This window comes from Lampris incognitus, chromosome 1 (genome assembly GCF_029633865.1).
Source record: "Lampris incognitus isolate fLamInc1 chromosome 1, fLamInc1.hap2, whole genome shotgun sequence".
Classification (NCBI taxonomy): domain Eukaryota; kingdom Metazoa; phylum Chordata; class Actinopteri; order Lampriformes; family Lampridae; genus Lampris; species Lampris incognitus.
The window spans coordinates 103,812,820-103,830,604 of record NC_079211.1 but is presented as its reverse complement, the minus strand read 5'-3'; the positions used below and the strand labels follow the sequence as shown (position 1 = coordinate 103,830,604).

The window sequence follows — 17,785 nt, the reverse complement described above, 5'->3', positions numbered from 1 at the left end:
GGAGCAATATGTCTTGGTTAATTCTGATCATGAACAAGACTTCAGCATGCTAACTATTTACCTGGCCCCGTGCAGTCAGCCTCCAACTTCTTAGAGGGACAAGTGGCTTTCAGCCACGCGAGATTAAGCAATAATAGGTCTGTGATCCCCTTAGATGTCTGGGGCTGCACGTGCCCCACACTGAACCCTCTCTCATGATGGGGATCGGGGATTGCAATTATTTCCCATGAACGAGGAATTCCCAGTAAGCGCCGGTTGATTAAGTCCCTGCCCTTCGTACGCACCGCCTGTCACTACTACCGATTGGATGGTTTAGTGAGGTCCTTGGATCGGCCCCACCAGGGTTGTTCGTGGCCCTGGTGGAGCACTGAGAAGATGATCAAACTGACTATCTAGAGGAAGTAAAAGTTGTAACAAGGTTTTCCGTAGGTGAACCTGCGGAAGGATCATTACTGGGGCAAAGCCGTCTGTGGGACCTGGGCAGCACAGGCGGTCGGGCAGCAGGTGGCTGTGCTGAATGACTTCCTGTCTGCCGAGGTGTCCTGTATCGCAGGTGGTCAGGAGGAGGACGAGTGTTAGGTCTGAAAAGGACGGAGGGGCGGTGGTGGTTGTGTGGGGGGGATCAGGAAGGGGTGAGCGGCTCACAGTCGCATCGGTTTTACCCAGCATCTTCTCGCGTCTCTACTCTCTCTGCCCCCCCCCCTCTGCTCTCATCTCCTTTTGCTTTTCTTTTTCTCATTGTTCCTTCTCTCTCTCCTACTCTGCATGGGTTCTGAGGTGCATTGAGTGTTTCTCCCAAAAAAACTGGCACGTTGTGCAATGGTACAACCCCTTTTGTAGTCTGGACCTCGATCCCAACTGGTCTATTGTGGATCCCCTCCTGCTCCGGCAGCGCCACCAATGGAGTCTGTTGTTGTTTGCTTCTGAGGGCCGACAGGAGCAACAGCAGTGGCTCCAGGAACCATTGGCTGAATAGTGGGGTCCCCTACTCCGGTGCAACCGGGCTCGGTCCCACTCTCGGAGCCATAAAACAAAGCGTGGAGTTCCTCACCTTATCTCTAAGGCTGAGCCCAGACGCCCTACGGAGGAAACTCATTTCAGTCACTTGTATCCGCAGTCTCACCATTTCGGTCACTACCCAAGGCTCATGACCATAGGTGAGGGTTGGAACGAAGATTGACTGGTAAATTGAGAGCTTTGCCTCCCGGCTCAGCTCCCTCTTCACCACAACGGTCCGGTGCAATGTCTACATTACTGCTGATGCTGCACCAATCCGCCTGTCAATCTCCTGCTCCATCCTACCTTCACTCATGAACAAGACCCCGAGAAACTTGGAACTCTTTCACTTGAGGCAACAACTCATCCCCAACCTGGAGAGAGCAATCCACCATTTTCCGGTGGAGAACCATGGCCTCAGACTTGGCGGTGCTGACTCTCATCCAAGCCATTTTACACTCGGCTGCAAACTGCCCTAGTGCGTGCTGGAGGCCATGTTCTGATGAAGCCATCAAAACCACATCATCTGTGAAGAGCAGAGATGCAATTCTGAGGTTCCCAAAACAAACACACTCCTGACCTTGGCTGCGCCTTGAGATCCTGTCCATGAATATTACAAACAGAATTGCAAACAAGGGACAACCTTGGCGTAGTCCGACACCCACCGAAAACGTGTTTGACTTTGTGCCGAGAATGCGGACACAGCTCTCACTTTGGTTATTCAAGGACTGGATGGCTTGTAGCAACTGCCCCGGTACCCCATACTCCCACAGTACCCCCCCCACAGAGTACCCCAGGGTACACAGTCGTAAGCCTTCTCCAAGTCCACAAAACATGTAGACTGGCTGGTCAAACTCCCATGCCCCCCTCAGCACTTCTGCAAGGGTAAAGAGTTAGTCCGTTGGTCCATGGCTAGGACAGAATCCGCATTGTTCCTCCTAGATCTGAGGTTCGACAATCGGTTGGAGCCTCCTTTCCAGCACCCTAGAGTAGACTTTCCCAGGGAGGCTGAGCAGTGTGATGCCCCAATAATTGGAGCACACTCTGTGGTCCCCTTCCTTTTACAATGAATGTGTTCTCTGCATTTAACCCATCCTATTGTATAGGAGCAGTGGGCAGCTGCAGTGCCTGGGGACCAACTGCAGTTCTTCTTTTTCATTGCCTTGGTCAGAGGCACAGGCAGGAGTATTAACCCTAAAAAGTTGCAGCTAATGACTAAAAATAGGAGCTGAAAATTTTTTTTAGTCTCCCCAATATGCACACAAATGACCCCACACACATACGCATACAAACAATTTGTCCATTTATGAGGCGCTATCTGAAATACTTTGGCTTTCTTATCACATAATATGACTAGTAAATGTCAGTAGGGTTTGGTTGCTGAAATTAAATGAGCCATGCCCCCTCCCGCTCCCCAGATTTCTGCATTTAGAAAAATGGGAACTGGGCCAGCTTTGTTGTTTCTGTTGTTGTTTGATGCCCTAAGTCCTCAACAATCTACAAAGTGGACAACATCCACTGAAGCCATTTGAAAATGGCAGATGTTGGAAAACATGCATCTTGTCCACTGCCTTTCTATTTGAATGTGTTTGCCTTGCTTTGATTTTGCTATGGTGGTAGTTGGTCATATCGCTGAACTCAAGAGGTCAGGATTCAAGTACAGTTATACCTAGCATGTTTAGTAAGTTGTGTATATGATGTTTTCTTCCTTTCTTCTCCAGGCGATGTGTATGACTACTCTGGCCAGAGACTAGAGATTACTGAGGTGAGTTTGGCTCTAATAAATATGCACTATTCTTTGTTAAACACCATTCAAATTTAAAAAGCTGCCCTTTCCTCTTCCAAGCCCCTAAGCGAAACGTTATAATTCCATGAGGAAATACAGTAGTGGACAAACTATCATGGAGTGTTACAAGATACGTGTCACCATGTTGGATTAGTGATGACTACATCACCGACTGTGAGCGTCAACCTTTTGACAGTAACATTGTGAATCACACTATTTTTTATTCTGTGAAATTGCCTTCTTCCTTCAAATTTGCCCCAATCCTCTAATCTTAACACTCTAGCATTGCACAAAAATAAAGCTCTTTCTTGTTTTCATCAGGGGAAAAAAAGATGAAATTCTTAAAATTTTTTGTCCTGTCACTGCTCCTCCAACATTTTGTTATTTCACTCATAACCACCAGCAAAACCAATCTCTTTACCCTCTTTGGTAAAGGCCTCTTAATGTGCAAGTTTATCAGTTAAAGTTTGGTCTGGACAGCTGGCCTCTGTGTATCTTTTACCTCCTCTTTATCTGCCATTTCTACTCTTTCTGTCTCCCTCCTACTCACTGTAATTTGTTACTCCCCTCCTCTCTTCACAGGACACGGAGACGGTGGACTTCTCCTTTAACCCGCTGGCCGACCCGAAGTTCCTGTTCCATGACCATGCCCTGGTGGAAGCGGTGAAGCTGGAGAACCAAGAAGTCCATGCCTTCTTCAGGCTGCTGGCCCTCTGTCATACAGTGATGGCTGAGGAGAAGAATGAAGGTGAGAGGATGGGAGCATGTTTCTATGTGTGTGTGTGTGGATGTTTCTGTGTGTGTGTGTGTGTGTGTGCATATACTATATGCATGTGTACGTTCGAAAGATAGAGGGAGAAAGAATAGGAGCTGTATTTGAATATTGTTCTCTACGTGGCAGAGATACTATGGTCTAGTAGTAAAGAAGATAGTTATTCCCTAAATCCCTTTACTCCCTTTCTCAGTAAATTTTAATATTCCTATATATTCTGCTCTCTTTGAGGTAGCGAAGGCAAAGGAAAAGGCGTATGGTGAGTTGTATGAGGGGTTGGACACTAAGGAAGGAGAAAAGGACTTGTACCAATTGGCTATACAGAGGGACCGAGCCGGGAAGGATGTGCAGCAGGTTAGGGTGATCAAGGATAGAGATGGAAATGTGCCGACCAGCGAGGAGAGTGTGTTGAGGAGAAGAAAATGAAAGAGAGATAAGTTTGGATGATGTGGGGATAGTGAATCAGGAAGTGTGGTGGATTAGCAAGGAGGAAGTGAGGGCAGCTATGAAGAGGATGAAGAGTAGAAAGGCGTTTGGTCCAGATGACATACCTGTGGAGGCATGGAGGTGTTTAGGAGAGATGGCAGTGGAGTTTTTAACTAGATTGTTCAACACAGTCTTGGAGAGTAAGAGGATGCCTGAGGAGTGGAGAAGAAGCATACTGGTACTGATTTTCAAGAATAAGGGTGATGTGCAGAACTGTAGCAACTACAGAGCTATAAAGTTGATCAGCCACAGCATGAAGATATGGGAAAGAGTAATAGAAGCTAGGTTAAGAGGAGAGGTGACTATTAGCAAGCAGCAGTATGGTTTCATGTCATGAAAGAGCACCACAGATGTGATGTTTGCTTTGAAAATGTTGATTGAGAAGTATAGAGAAGGTCAGAAGGAGATACATTGTGTCTTTGTGGATTTAGAGAACGCATACGACAGGGTACTGAGAGAGGAGGTGTGGTATTGTATGAGTAAGTTGGGAGTGACAGAGAAGTATGTAGGAGTGGTGCAGGACATGTAGTATGAGGGAAGTGTGACAGTGGTGAGGTGTGCGGTTGGAATGACAGATGGGTTCAAGGTGGAGGTGGGATTACATCAAGGATTGGCTCTGAGCCCTTCCTTGTTTGCAGTGGTGATGGACAGGAAGACAGACGAGATCAGGCAGGAGTCTCCGTGGACTATGATGTTTGCAGATTACATGGTGATCTGTAGCGACAGTAGGGTGCAGGTTGAGGAGAGCCTGGAGAGGTGGATGTACGTATGTACTGGAGAGAAGAGGAATGAAAGTCAGTAGGAGTAAGATGGAATACATATGTATGAACGAGAGGGAGGACAGTGGAATGGCGAGGATACAAGGAATAGAGGTGATAAAGACATATCAGTTTAAATACTTGGGGTCAACTGTCCAAAGTAACGGGGACAGTGGAAGAGAGGTGAAGAAGAGAGTACAGGCAGGGTGGAGTGGGTGAAGAAGAGTGTCAGCAGTGATTTGTGACAGAAGAGTACATGGAAGAGTTAAAGGGAAGGTTTACAAGATGGTTGTGACATAAGCTATGTTATATGGTTTGGAGACGGTGGCACTGATGAAAAAACAGGAAATGGAGCTGGAGGTGGCAGAGTTGAAGATGCTAAGATTTTCATTGGGAGTGATGAAGAAGGACAGGATTAGGAACGAGTATATTAGAGGGACAGCTCAGGTTGGACTGTTTGGAGACAAAGCAAGAGAGGCAAATTTGAGATGGCTTGGACATGTGCGAAGGAGAGGTGCTGGGTATATTGGGAGAAGGATGCTGAATATGGAGTTGCCAGGGAAGAGGAAAAGAGGAAGGAGAAAGAGGAGGTTTATGGATGTGGTGAGAGAGGACATGACAGAGGAAGACAGGAAGAGATGGAAACGGATGATCTGCTGTGGTGACCCCTTATGGGAGCAGCTGAAAGTAGTGGTAGTGTTCTGCTCCCTGATGTGCTCCATGTAATAAACATGAATTCCTTATAATTACAAACTTAATGTTAAAAAATAGTTGAAATTCTACCTTCTGACTTCTGACACCTCAGTTTCAACAGTGACCCTTAACACACTATTGCAAATATTATCCTTTGTTTGCTACTGTGGGTTTTATGTTTCTTGGTCTCAAATAATCAAATGGTTCAGAATGGTTCATAGACACATACTGACCAGTTTTTGCTGATGGTCCACGTTTGTTAGCCAAGCTAGTATTGCAGTGCCTCTGATTGGGTTCATTACAGGTTTTGCACATTGAGGTGATGTAGGAAAAGCAAAAAGTAGACTGACTGTTACAAAAAAAAAAAAGTTAGCATCAAAATTGTAAAAAGTAGCTACTACTACTTCTGCTTTGGATTTTAATGTCAGTTAGCATTCAACTTCATGGTGTATAACTGCCAAATTAGGTCAGGAAGAACTAAATCTATCTTCTAACCCACTCTCTCTAATACTGCTTTCACACTGACCAAAAAACCCGCTAACATCCACCTTTGGTCAGTGTAAAAAGGTGGATGTTAGCGGGTTTTTTGGCCAGCGTGAAAGGGGTATTAGAAAACTTGCTCTGATAACAAGAAATTACATTATTTGTCCTCTAGGTGAACTAATCTACCAGGCCCAATCTCCAGATGAGGGGGCGTTGGTGACAGCAGCCCGTAATTTTGGCTTCGTCTTTCGTTCCCGAACACCAGACAGCATTACCATCGTAGAGCTGGGTGAGCAGCAAACCTACAAACTCCTGGCCATCTTGGATTTTAACAACGTCCGCAAGAGGATGTCTGTCATAGGTAAAGTATCCCCTGGAACCACAACGTGGGATATGTATCATTCACAATATAACAGTGCTTAGAGACTGTCCTCATCGTTAATGCACACAGACAGTCAAAAATGTAAAGCCCCAAAAGTGTCATGAGTGCGACCAGTCATTCTGAAAGCCAAGTGCTCAGTGTCAGCCCAGTCACCAATAAGGCGGGTCCTTCAGGCTGTGCTGCAAGTGTCATGTGTGGCTGTGCCCAATGGCCAGCAGCAGCCCGAGCCTTTATGGAGCCCTAAGCAGAATTTGGTTTTAGGGCCCTACCACTGCCTTGGCGCCGCCAATACTATTGACTATTTTCAATGCTTGATCATTCGCATACTTACTGTAAATCGAACACACCCATTATCGATTTTATAAGCTGTAGCTGTATTGCATACGTCATACTGAGTCAGCCTGGCATGTTTTTACTCTTGTGTGGTTTTTATTCTGAAAACGTAGCAAACTCACAAGAGTGGTCTGGTGTTAATTTGTACTTAATATTAAAAACGGCATAGTGAAAGTGATGTACTGAAAAGTAACAAACCAGCAGACAATGCATTTACTGTTTGTGTGATTACCGTTGACATAAAAAACATTTTTTAAAGGTCTCTTGTGGGACATTTCAAGCACTCTTGGGGGCCCTCTGGTGGCCACGGGGGTCCTGAGCAGGTGCTTAGTTCGCTTATGCGTCGGGCCGGCCCCACCTACTAAGCCTGTAATAGAGATGTTACAGCGGGAATAAATACTTGTCTGCAATTGGTTGTTGTTTCAGTGCATCATAGCTAACTCGCGTAAAGTTAACCTCACCTACATTTCAAATCGTCGCTCAGGATGCTGGCGTCACGCTGCTCAGTACCGCTCACACTCCTCATTGCCAGCTCCTGATCCTTTTAATGTGGACGTAGGTTAACTTTAGGTCAGTGATACCTAACCGTGTGCCATAGAGAATCATAGGTATGCAGGTTTTCATTATAATCCAACACAAAGTCAGCTGGTTTCACTGGTTAGTGTTGGCAGTGGTGGGCTGTCAGGGCCATCAGGGCTGTCTCTGCTGGCCCTGTGGAATCATAATTTGTTTTTCATAGTTGAAGTGTGCCTGAAATGTGTCTGATTTCAATTGAGTTCAATTATTTTTTTTCTCGTGGAGCTGAGCAGGGAATGTCATCTAAACACATCACAGCTCCATGGACCCGCACTAGTGCTATTGCTAGCCTTTCATTGAAGCCCGAAGCTGCAAACTGATTACAACTTTGAGTGACTGTATCATCAGTCAGTCAAATTTTGTTGTGTAGCGATAGAACGCCCCAGGGCCCTGCGATGTATCGGCGCTAGCCTCCGGTGTCGTCATCACCTTTGAGCTTGAGCCTTTGGCGGGTTGTGAGCAAACCTAAGCACAATGGCCGCTGCATTCACAGCTACTGATGATCTTGTTGCCGATCTACTTTGTGTTTTTTGCAAATCTGGGAGGGTTGTCTGCATTTTTTTTACACGTTTTCCCAAATGGACTAAATTACTGGATGAATTTTGTGAGAGAAGGCTGCCGTGAGTCCCTCAAGTGAGGTGGAACTTAAATTCCAGGTCAGTGTGGACATTTTTCTTACTGAACTGAAGATGGTACACTGATAGTGAATTTGTTGAAGTTACGCGAATGACTGGTAAACTCTACATCAACTATGGAAACTTGTTTTTGTGGTGTACAAGTGTGTTAATGAGTGACAAAGAAAGATCTGATGGTGGTGCTGCAATAGCTGCTATAGCTGCTACAGTCAATGAGTGTGCATTATGGTTGTTGAAGATCATCTGTATCATTGATGTAGTAGGGGTAGATGAAGCTCGTTAGCCTTGTCAGGCAGTTCGTCTAGAAGGCAAATTCTGATTTATAACCTCCGCTGCCTTGCGGGTATACTCGTCTATGGCAAAGGCTTCAGGAAGAAACCCTGAGGAAAAATCTGCATCCGTCTCCATTGCCAGTCGTCTCGCTAGTCTTGCCACTGGTAGTAGTAGGTGGTCTCGGACGAGAGAGTGGGGTTGATGATGCAAAACTCTTCCTCACATTAATCATCATGCAAGTCATCCATCACAGGATGACTGGTTGGTCCTCGTCGCTGCAACGGATGAATAACAAGTATCTGGTAGTTTATTTTGCATGTGGCTGTATTGGCACCCATGAGAAATGTGTTTGTGTGTGTGTGTGTGTGGGGGGGCAGTTTGTTACTCAACACTGAGTGTTGGGTCTGTATTTATGTTCATAAAAACATGACTGTATGGTCTATTAAATAAAGCCGGTTGCTGTGGGGACACATTAAGACTTGTGTCGACAGTTGCTTCATTAAAATGAGATACTTTCTGTTGGAAGAGATGGGGAGCTAAAAGAAACAAAAACACTTGGACTTGGACAATGACTTGAACAGACAAAGGCAGCTACGGTGCCCTGCCATGTGACTTTTAAAAAAGGTCCTTTAAAGATGTAGGGATTTTGTTCACCCATGTGACAACTTTTAACGCATGCAAAAAAATTAATATCGCAAAAATCTCATTTTCTAATTTCTTACCACAATAAAGTCCATACCCTTCTCCATCGGAAAAATGTCTTTGTATTTACACAGTGCGGAGCCCAGGAGGGAAGCTGTCTCTCTACTGTAAAGGAGCCGACACCATCATCTATGAGCGACTGCACCAGTCTTGCAGTAAGCTGATGGACGTCACCACAGAACATCTCAATGTAAGCAGTGCATGGCAGTTACTGTACGTGTGTTGTGGTGTGGGCTCGCGGTCTGGGAAAAAACCCTAGAGAGGGACAAACTAGTGTTGCAGAACTCCAATACATAATTAAGCAGTGGGACAGGAAGTGGGGCTGAATCAAGCTGAGGTTCTTCCTGGTTGGGGGGGGGGTCCTCCTTTACGGTGTGCTGGGAGACAAAGGAGAGGGGGTGAGACACAAGTGGGAAACAAGGTACCAAGCCATCTCTGACGTTCATCCATTGTCTGTGGTCGTCTCTCACTCCGCCGTCTGGTTGCCAGGGTCACTTCCTCCAATGTCGCTGTCACAGAACATGGTCAAAAACCCACGTCTCCTTTTTTTAAGAAGTACTCAACATTTCTCTTCTCCACTCTGCTCCCCCTCCCCCCAAAATCTTGGTCTTCTCGGCTAGTGTAGAGTGATTGCAGACTAGCTGCAGCTGGTGGTTAGTTGCATATGGCCGTCAGCTGCTCTCTCTCCAGCTCTGCCAGAGGTAGGTGTGGTAGTATTGGGAGTTCAGGACTACTCCCAATGGCTTCCCTCTAGGTGAGCCCCCACAGTGTGTGTGTTATCTCACAAGTTTTATTTTGTTTCTGTTTTACATTTGTGCACAAATTTTGATATTGCCTTGTTTTTTATCTTTGCCTTTCGCTGCTGTTATTCAAGCCTTTTTACTACCATTCATGCCTTTTACTACTGATTTTATTCACTATTGTTGCATCTTCCACAATAATTGCACAGCAATTTGGTCAGCTACAGTTGTTTTAAACGTGCTATATAAATTAAGTTTGTGTGTCTGTGTGTGTGCATGAGAGTGATGCCGTTGGAGAGGAACTCTATTAAACATCCTGACCTGACCAGAAACATTTTCTGATTTCAAAGAAGCCAGATGTGATGATGTTTCTCAAGTGTGTGTCTGTGTGCATGCCGTTCTCTAGGAGTTTGCGGGGGAGGGCCTAAGGACACTGGCCCTGGCTTTCAAAGACCTTGATGAGGAGTACTTTAGCCAGTGGAAACAACGCCACCATGAGGCCAGCACCTCCCTGGACGATCGGGAAAACAAACTGGACCAGCTGTATGAGGAGATAGAGAAGGACTTGCTGGTAGGAAGAACGTAAAACACAGACTAGTAAAGAGTTAGTGTGGAAAAAATGACAAAATAATAACTAGTAAACTGGAGGACCCAGAGGATCCAAACCCTGTACCCTCCTGCTGTGAGGTGACAGTACTAGCCAGTAAGCCACCATGATAACCCCTATTTGAAAGTTAAGATGAAAAAGAAATAAGGCTGAAGTAAAATTGATAAGAAAAAGATGTCCACGTTGTGATTTTAATTAAATAGGCGCTGTGTGAGTCGAGTGCCATTAAGTGGTGGAAATCTGGAGTTACAAAAAATGATCTGTGACGAGTCTGCGCCCAGGGGTTAAAGTGGGATTTGGTAAGTGGGGGATCTCTGTATTAGAGAGGTGGGCAAAAGTGCGGGAGTGATAGCATTGTTAGCTAATAATAGCTACCGGTAGCTAACGTTTGCTAGCTAGTTAGTTATTTGAATGAAAATATTGCATGGCCAGAGCTAAGGTTGGACAAACATAACTAGCTAGCTACCAGTAACGTTACCGGACGCTACCGATAGTTAGCTTGCCTAGCAGCATTCAAACAACTAGCCAGCAACGTCAGCAACTAGCTAGCAACGTTACCGGGTGGAAGATAGCTAGTTAGCTAGCTAGCTAACGTTACGTTCGCTAACGTTAGTTGCTTGAGTGAAAACCACAGCAGAGCTAGACAAAACTATTGGAAATACTATTGGAAATACACTGAAGATACTCACTCTTTATGCCCCCCAATCCAAGATAATAGTGCAGGTAGCAGGTTGACGCTCTCTCGAGTCTTGTCTGCCTGGTGCGGTGAACTGACCCTGACCCGTGAGTGTGAAGCCACACAGCAGGCAGGTGCGGGTCACGTGAGGACGCGATATCATTCAAACTTTTAGAAAAAGTAAAGTAGTATAAAAATAGAAGAACGACTTTATTTGCGATTTATTTTGTAATGCTTGTGAATTGGCTGCATCATGTTTTTTGTTTTAAATTTTACTGTGACAAAAAGGTTGAAATTACTCCTGTCTACAGAGTGCCGGATCTCAGCTCCGGTTGACTTGGGGGAGGAGGGGAAGTGCCGGTGTCGGGATCCGGGTAGCTCCGGCCCACTTTAATCACTCTCTGCGCCCCAGCTGGAGTTAACTGGCACAAAAACACTGACAGCTATGGTAGTTCAGGGGGTGCAACAGCCATTTATCAAAACAAAGATTAAAACCAGTTAAACACACATACCGGCATCCGGGTGGCGTGGCAGTCTATTCTGTTGCCTACCAACACGGGGATCGCCGATTCGAATCCCTGTGTTACCTCCGGCTTGGTTGGGCATCCCTACAGACACAAGTGGCTGTGTCTGCGGGTTTGGATGCCAGATGTGGTTATGTATCCTGGACGCTGCACTAGCGCCTCCTCTGGTCAGCCGGGGTGCCTGTTCAGGGGGGGAGGAGGAACTGGGGGGAGTAGCGTGATCCTCCCATGTGTGGCATCCCCCTGGTGAAACTCCTCACTGTCAGGTGAAAAGAAGTGGCTGGTGACTCCTCATGTATCGGAGGAGGCATGTGGTAGTCTGCAGCCCTCCCCGGATCGGCAGAGGGGGTGGAGCAGTGACCGGGACAGCTCGGAAGAGTGGGGTAATTGGCAGGATACAAGTGGGGAGAAAAAAACCCCACACATGTCTACTCTAGCAGGGGGAGAGTTGAAACCATGTGTACCAGCAGCTCTCATTCTCTGTTTCTCACTCTGCCACTTTTTTATCTGCCCTGTCTATTTTATTTATTTATTTTTATTTTATCTGTGTGTGGGTTTCTGTATGTATGTGTCTCATGTATGTGTGTCTGTGCACATGTGAGTGCATATTTGCAGTCATTTGTGTTCATTTATGTCTTTGTGTGTGTGTAGTTGCTAGGGGCTACAGCCATCGAGGACAAATTACAAGATGGAGTGCCTCAGACCATTGAGCAGCTCTCCAAAGCGGACATTAAAATCTGGGTGTTGACTGGTGACAAGCAAGGTATCGCAAAGGAACCTATAGATGTCTTATGAAATTACCAAATGTCCACTTTGATACTTAAAAACCATCATCCTTGTTATATGTTTATTAACAGTCATTTAAAATGGCCTATCAAGTCTTTAAATTTTGAATCCTGAAAATTTATATTCAATCCACTGTTTCATACTTTCGCTAGTGCAAATACATGAATCATGAATGCTTTTTGTAGTATCTTATTTTAAGGATGCTGTTGGGTAGGATTTTCCAGGGGAAAATTACATGTTTTACATCTTTACTACAGCAGTAAAATGACATACCTGTGGAGGCATGGAGATGTTTAGGAGAGATGGCAGTGGGGTTTTTAACTAGATTCTTTAACACAATCTTGGAAAGTGAGAGGATGCCTAAGTGAAGAAGAAGCATACTGGTACCGATTTTCAAGAATAAGGGTGATGTGCAGAACTGTAGCAATTAGAGGTATAAACTGATCAGCCACAGCATGAAGATATGGGAAAGAGTAATAGAAGCTAGGTTAAGAGGAGAGGTGATGATTAGCGAGCAGCAGTATGGTTTCATGCCATGAAAGAGCACCACAGATGTGATGTTTGCTTTGAGAATGTTGATGGAGAAGTATAGAGAAGGCCAGAAGGAGTTAGATTGTGTCTTTGTAGATTTAGAGAAAGCATATGACAGGGTGCCGAGAGAGGAGGTGTGGTATTGTATGAGGAAGTCAGGAGTGACAGAGAAGTATGTAGGAGTGGTTCAGGATATGTATGAGGGAAGTGTGATAGTGGTGAGGTGTGCAGTTGGAATGACAGATGGGTTCAAGGTGGAGGTGGGATTACATCATGGATTGGCTCTGAGCCCTTTCTTGTTTGCAGTGGTGATGGACAGGTTGACGGACGAGATCAGGCAGGAGTCTCCGTGGACTATGATGTTTGCGGATGACATTGTGATCTGTAGTGAGAGTAGGGTGCAGGTTGAGGAGAGCCTGGAGAGGTGGAGGTATGCACTGGAAAGAAGAGGAATGAAAGTCAGTAGGAGCAAGACAGAATACACATGCATGAATGAGAGGGAGGACAGCAGAATGGTGAGGATGCAAGGAGTAGAGGTGATGAAGGTGGACGAGTACATACATCCTAAAAGTTAAGATTATATTTGAACTATTTTTCCGTAATACTCATATCCGTTGTTTTCCACCAGATGGACATGCATATTATGGATAGATATATTCTGCTGTTATTTGTCCTGCACTGTCTCCTTGTACTGAATGTGAGGTCTCGTCCCTGCACTTTGTGTGCCAGTCCTGATGTTACTAACTACACTTCTTTAAATTACGCTCAAATTTGTATGCTCCCTGTATAGTCCATCAAGACCCAGAATCCTCTTTGATAAGTCTCTCACTGAAGAATGTGTTCTACCTTTTACCCGTGAAGCCAGATTGTTATAGGATTCATACATGTGACCTTTGCCTCATCTCTGACAACTCTATTTACAATATGCCTGACAGAGACAGCAGAAAACATTGGCTACTCGTGCAACATGCTGCGGGAGGAGATGAGAGAGGTGTTCGTCATTTCAGGCACATCCCCCACAGATGTCAGACAGGAACTGAGGTCAGAGAAAATTATTCACCATTTAAAGTAAAAAAAATAAAAAATGCAATAGTACTTGCATTTGTTATGGAATGTTCACCCCTGTCCCATCTAGGAGAAGATTCTGCCAGACTGTGCAATAGTCTTTCCCACCAAACAGTCTGGCTCCTGAACACCATGCTGCCTCCATCCTCCCTGGTCTCTATTATCCACACCCTGCTTTGACCTCCCAACCCCTTAACCCCCCCCACTCTGGGCTAATACTAACCCCGTTGGACCTATACCAATTCTTACCCACCTCCCCACTTGTACAGCCACTTTATTGAACAATTAAAAGACAAAGCACAGACACTTTTATAAGAGGTACAAGGAGATCCTTCCATAGCTGCCATGTTCAACACACATATTATGTTTGGTTGATCTAAGTACATATCCATGTTGCACTCTGTCTGTTTGCACAGATCCATACTGTGTACATATTGCTTACAATGTTACACTATTTATATTCACTGTTTTCCCGATATGTTCCCCTAGTTATATAGTCCTTTTACTATAGTGTTTTCTATATTTTTAACAAAGGGTATTTATTCCTATTCAGCACATTCAGACTGTCTGACTGAATGTGCTGCTGTTTGTCTGTGTTGCACGATATGGTCCAAGGATGATGCCATTTCATCTCTGCTGTGGACTATACTGTATATGGCCAAGATGTCAATAAAGCTCTACTTGACTTGATTTAGGCCTAATTTGAAAAAAAGGGATTTTAACATCTACTGATGCCTCTTCACTTTGTCTTTTGTTTTTGTTGTGGAGCAGGAATGCCCTGACCACTATGAAGCCAGATACGGCAGAGGACACCCACTTCCTGCAAGAGAGAACTCTGGGTAAAGGGATGAAAGCAATCAGGGATGAGGTAGTGAATGGAGAGTATGGCCTAGTTATCAACGGACACAGTCTGGTACGCAGTGGGAAGTTAACACGCTCTGTCATATACACACAACATCATTACATTTGAAGTAGTTATATTGAAAACAGGGAAATTAAAGTGACTTTGTCATAACCTTTACATCTATCAAATGCATCAGTCTAGGACTGAATCACTGGGAATAATCCTATCTATTCTATCTACAAAGCCAAACAAATGAGGTGGGCATCCAGGGGAGGTTGTAGTTTAGCTCTGGCCCAGTAAACCACATCTAACAGATATTAACTGCCATTCAGAGACATTAATCAGTCTTTTTACTATTTTTCATCAATTTAATTCTTATGTGGTTATTACTTTGTCATAAGTTACGTACGATCCTGTATGCAGCATAAATTTGCTCTCATGATCATACTTTTGATGAAGGGACACAATGTGAGATTGGGCTCTCACGTTATGGTATAGATCTAGCCATGATGGAAGTCCCAGGAGTTTATGACGTGCATGACACTTCACATTGGCATAAGGGAAAATGTTTGAAGAAATCAAGCTTTACTCTTTCCAAAGTTAAAATGTAGTGGTAAATAATAATGTATTGATTGTTTGACATTTATGTATTACTGCACATTATTCAGGTTATACTATTAACCGTCAAGAAAGTGTCTTAAGGTGGGATAGAATTTGAATATATGGACAAAGCAGGATGCTCACAGTACTGACCAACATTGGGTTGATAAGCTGTTGTTCTGATTCCTGGATAATTCTTGCCTGATTTTTTTTTTACTGTGGTCCATCAGGCATATGCCCTGGAATGCAGCATGGAGCTGGACTTCCTTCGGACAGCCTGCATGTGTAAGGCGGTGATCTGCTGCAGGGTCACTCCGCTCCAGAAGGCCCAGGTGGTCGAGCTGGTCAAGAAATACAGACAGGCTGTCACTTTGGCTATCGGCGATGGAGCCAATGATGTCAGCATGATTAAAGGTACAGAGGCGGTTGACAGAGGATGATAATTTTATTTATATAGCACTTTTCTAAAATAATGTTACAGAGTACTCACAAAGAAATAAGACAAGGCAAAAATAATAAGACCAAATAAGTAAGAGTCAAAATAAAAACAAATATCAAACATTTGTAAAAGCTTCCACAAAAAGAAAAGTTTTAAGACGAGATTTAAAAGCAGCTCGAGACTTGGTTTGTCTTAGTTCAATAGGGAGAGAGTTCCATAGTGTGGGGGCTCTAACGGCAAAAGTCCAATCACCCTTTGTGACCTGGGAACCGTCGGCAGTCACTTGGGGTTGAGTATGACCATCCTCCCTCTGGGTGCTAAGGTGGGCATAGAGGCCGATCCTGGAGCTGCAAAATGGGAAGACACCTGCGTGTGACAGCTTTTTACGTGGAGTGACTGATGCACCTACAGCCACCACGTGGTCCTTGGCAGGGGGTGGCCAGAGTCCAATGGCATGGAGAACCAAGACGATTGGGGACCACCCTCTTTTGCAACCGGCCTTCACTGCCATTGTGACCTGGAGCTATCTTCTGCCAGTTCTGCTGTTGAGGTCTTTGTTGGATCGTACTTCGTCTGGAACCTCCCCCTTGACTTGTCCGCCTTGGGTGACCCTACCAGGAGCCAAGCTCTGGACAGCATAGCTTTTGGGATCATTGGTACATGCAAGCTTCTCCACCACGGCAAGGTGGCAATCCAGGGAATAACCAGCAGAGCTCCATCTGCGGACCTTAATGGTCGAGACGGCATATACCAGGTCAATAAATCAGAAATACATATAGGGGCAAGACCGTTTAAGGCCTTAAAAGTGAGCAATAAAATTTTAAAGTCAATTTGAAATATAACAGTGACCCAGTGTAGGGAGGCGAGCACAGGAGTGATATGGTCATGCCTCTTTGTCCCGGTATTGAGCCAAGCAGCAGCGTTTTGTACCAACTGCAGACGGTGGAGGGAGTCCTTGCTGATACCTGAGTATAATGCATTGCAATAGTCAAGCCAAGGATAAATAAAAGCATGTACAACGTTTTGCAGATCAGTAATTGATAAAAATGACCTAATTTTGTAGATTACCTTGAGCTGGAGAAAGCATGATTGAACAACATGTTTGATTTGATTATCAAAACTGAGGTTAGCATTGACTATTGCCCCAAGATTCCTAGCAACCTGCTTAAGACTACCTGACAGACCACCAAGATTAGTACCAAAAGGGCTGATGGAATTTGGGGGACTGAACAGAATGACCTCAGACCTATCATCACTAAATTTAAGAAAATTTTCGTGGATCTCGCCATCTAATCATCCCCCCATGTAATTCTTTCAATGATTCCTCCCTCTCCACCTCAAGCTGATGTGTTGAGCGTTCTTGTGCAAAATGGCTGCTACACATTGGTGGTGGTTGAAGTGAGTTACCCCCTTCAATGTGAAGTGCTTTGGGTGTCTAGTAAAGCGCTATATAAATGTAATGATTATTATTATCCAGGATTTAATGAGTGGCATGTATAACTGCATGTCGTCAGCATAAAAATGGTAAAACGCGTCATGATTTTGAATGACCTGGCCAAAGGGCAGCATATATATAGAAAACAGAAGGGGCCGAGGAAATTAGCCTTGAGGGCATCATAACTCAACTGAGCCATTGAGGAAGTAGAGTTACCCAGAATAACAGAAAAAGTTCTGTTGGAGGAGGTAAAAGGGTAATTAATAACCTAAGAGCCGAGCCCTTGATGCCAACCCAAGTAGCTAAGCGATGTAAGAGGATGCTGTGATCGACTGTGTCAAAGGCAGCACTTAAGTCTAAAATAACTAAAATCGAGCAGTCACCGCCGAAATAGGTCATTAATGACCTTAACTAGAGCTGTCTCGGTACTATGAAGTGTTCTAAAACCAGCCTGGAAACTGTTAAAAATACTTTAAATGTTCATAAAAGAAATCAATTGAGATGAAATTATTCTCTGCAGAACCTTAGATAGAACAACGGCATGCATAAACTGCCTGTAAAAGAACCAGAGAATTATTAAGAATTTGCAGAATAACGGGGCTAACAGTTGAAAATAGCTCCTTGAGCAGCTTAGTGGGAATGATGTCTAAGATGCAGGAGGAG

General features: G+C 44.6%; 1 protein-coding gene across 4 annotated transcripts in view; it reads left to right on the top strand.

Annotated features, from left to right (window-relative positions):
- atp8b5a (ATPase phospholipid transporting 8B5a) overlaps positions 1–17,785 on the top strand; it is a 91,014-nt gene that overhangs the window by 58,880 nt on the left and 14,349 nt on the right. For 3 of the 4 annotated variants that reach the window (XM_056301793.1, XM_056301767.1, XM_056301805.1), the window contains exons 14-22: positions 2,718–2,761; positions 3,365–3,530; positions 6,147–6,335; positions 8,950–9,065; positions 10,022–10,186; positions 12,074–12,185; positions 13,675–13,780; positions 14,576–14,717; positions 15,479–15,662. In XM_056301793.1, the coding sequence (XP_056157768.1) occupies positions 2,718–2,761; positions 3,365–3,530; positions 6,147–6,335; positions 8,950–9,065; positions 10,022–10,186; positions 12,074–12,185; positions 13,675–13,780; positions 14,576–14,717; positions 15,479–15,662 (1,224 nt within the window). The remainder of the gene's footprint in view (positions 1–2,717; positions 2,762–3,364; positions 3,531–6,146; positions 6,336–8,949; positions 9,066–10,021; positions 10,187–12,073; positions 12,186–13,674; positions 13,781–14,575; positions 14,718–15,478; positions 15,663–17,785) is intronic. The other variant, XM_056301821.1, reaches the window with a different exon arrangement.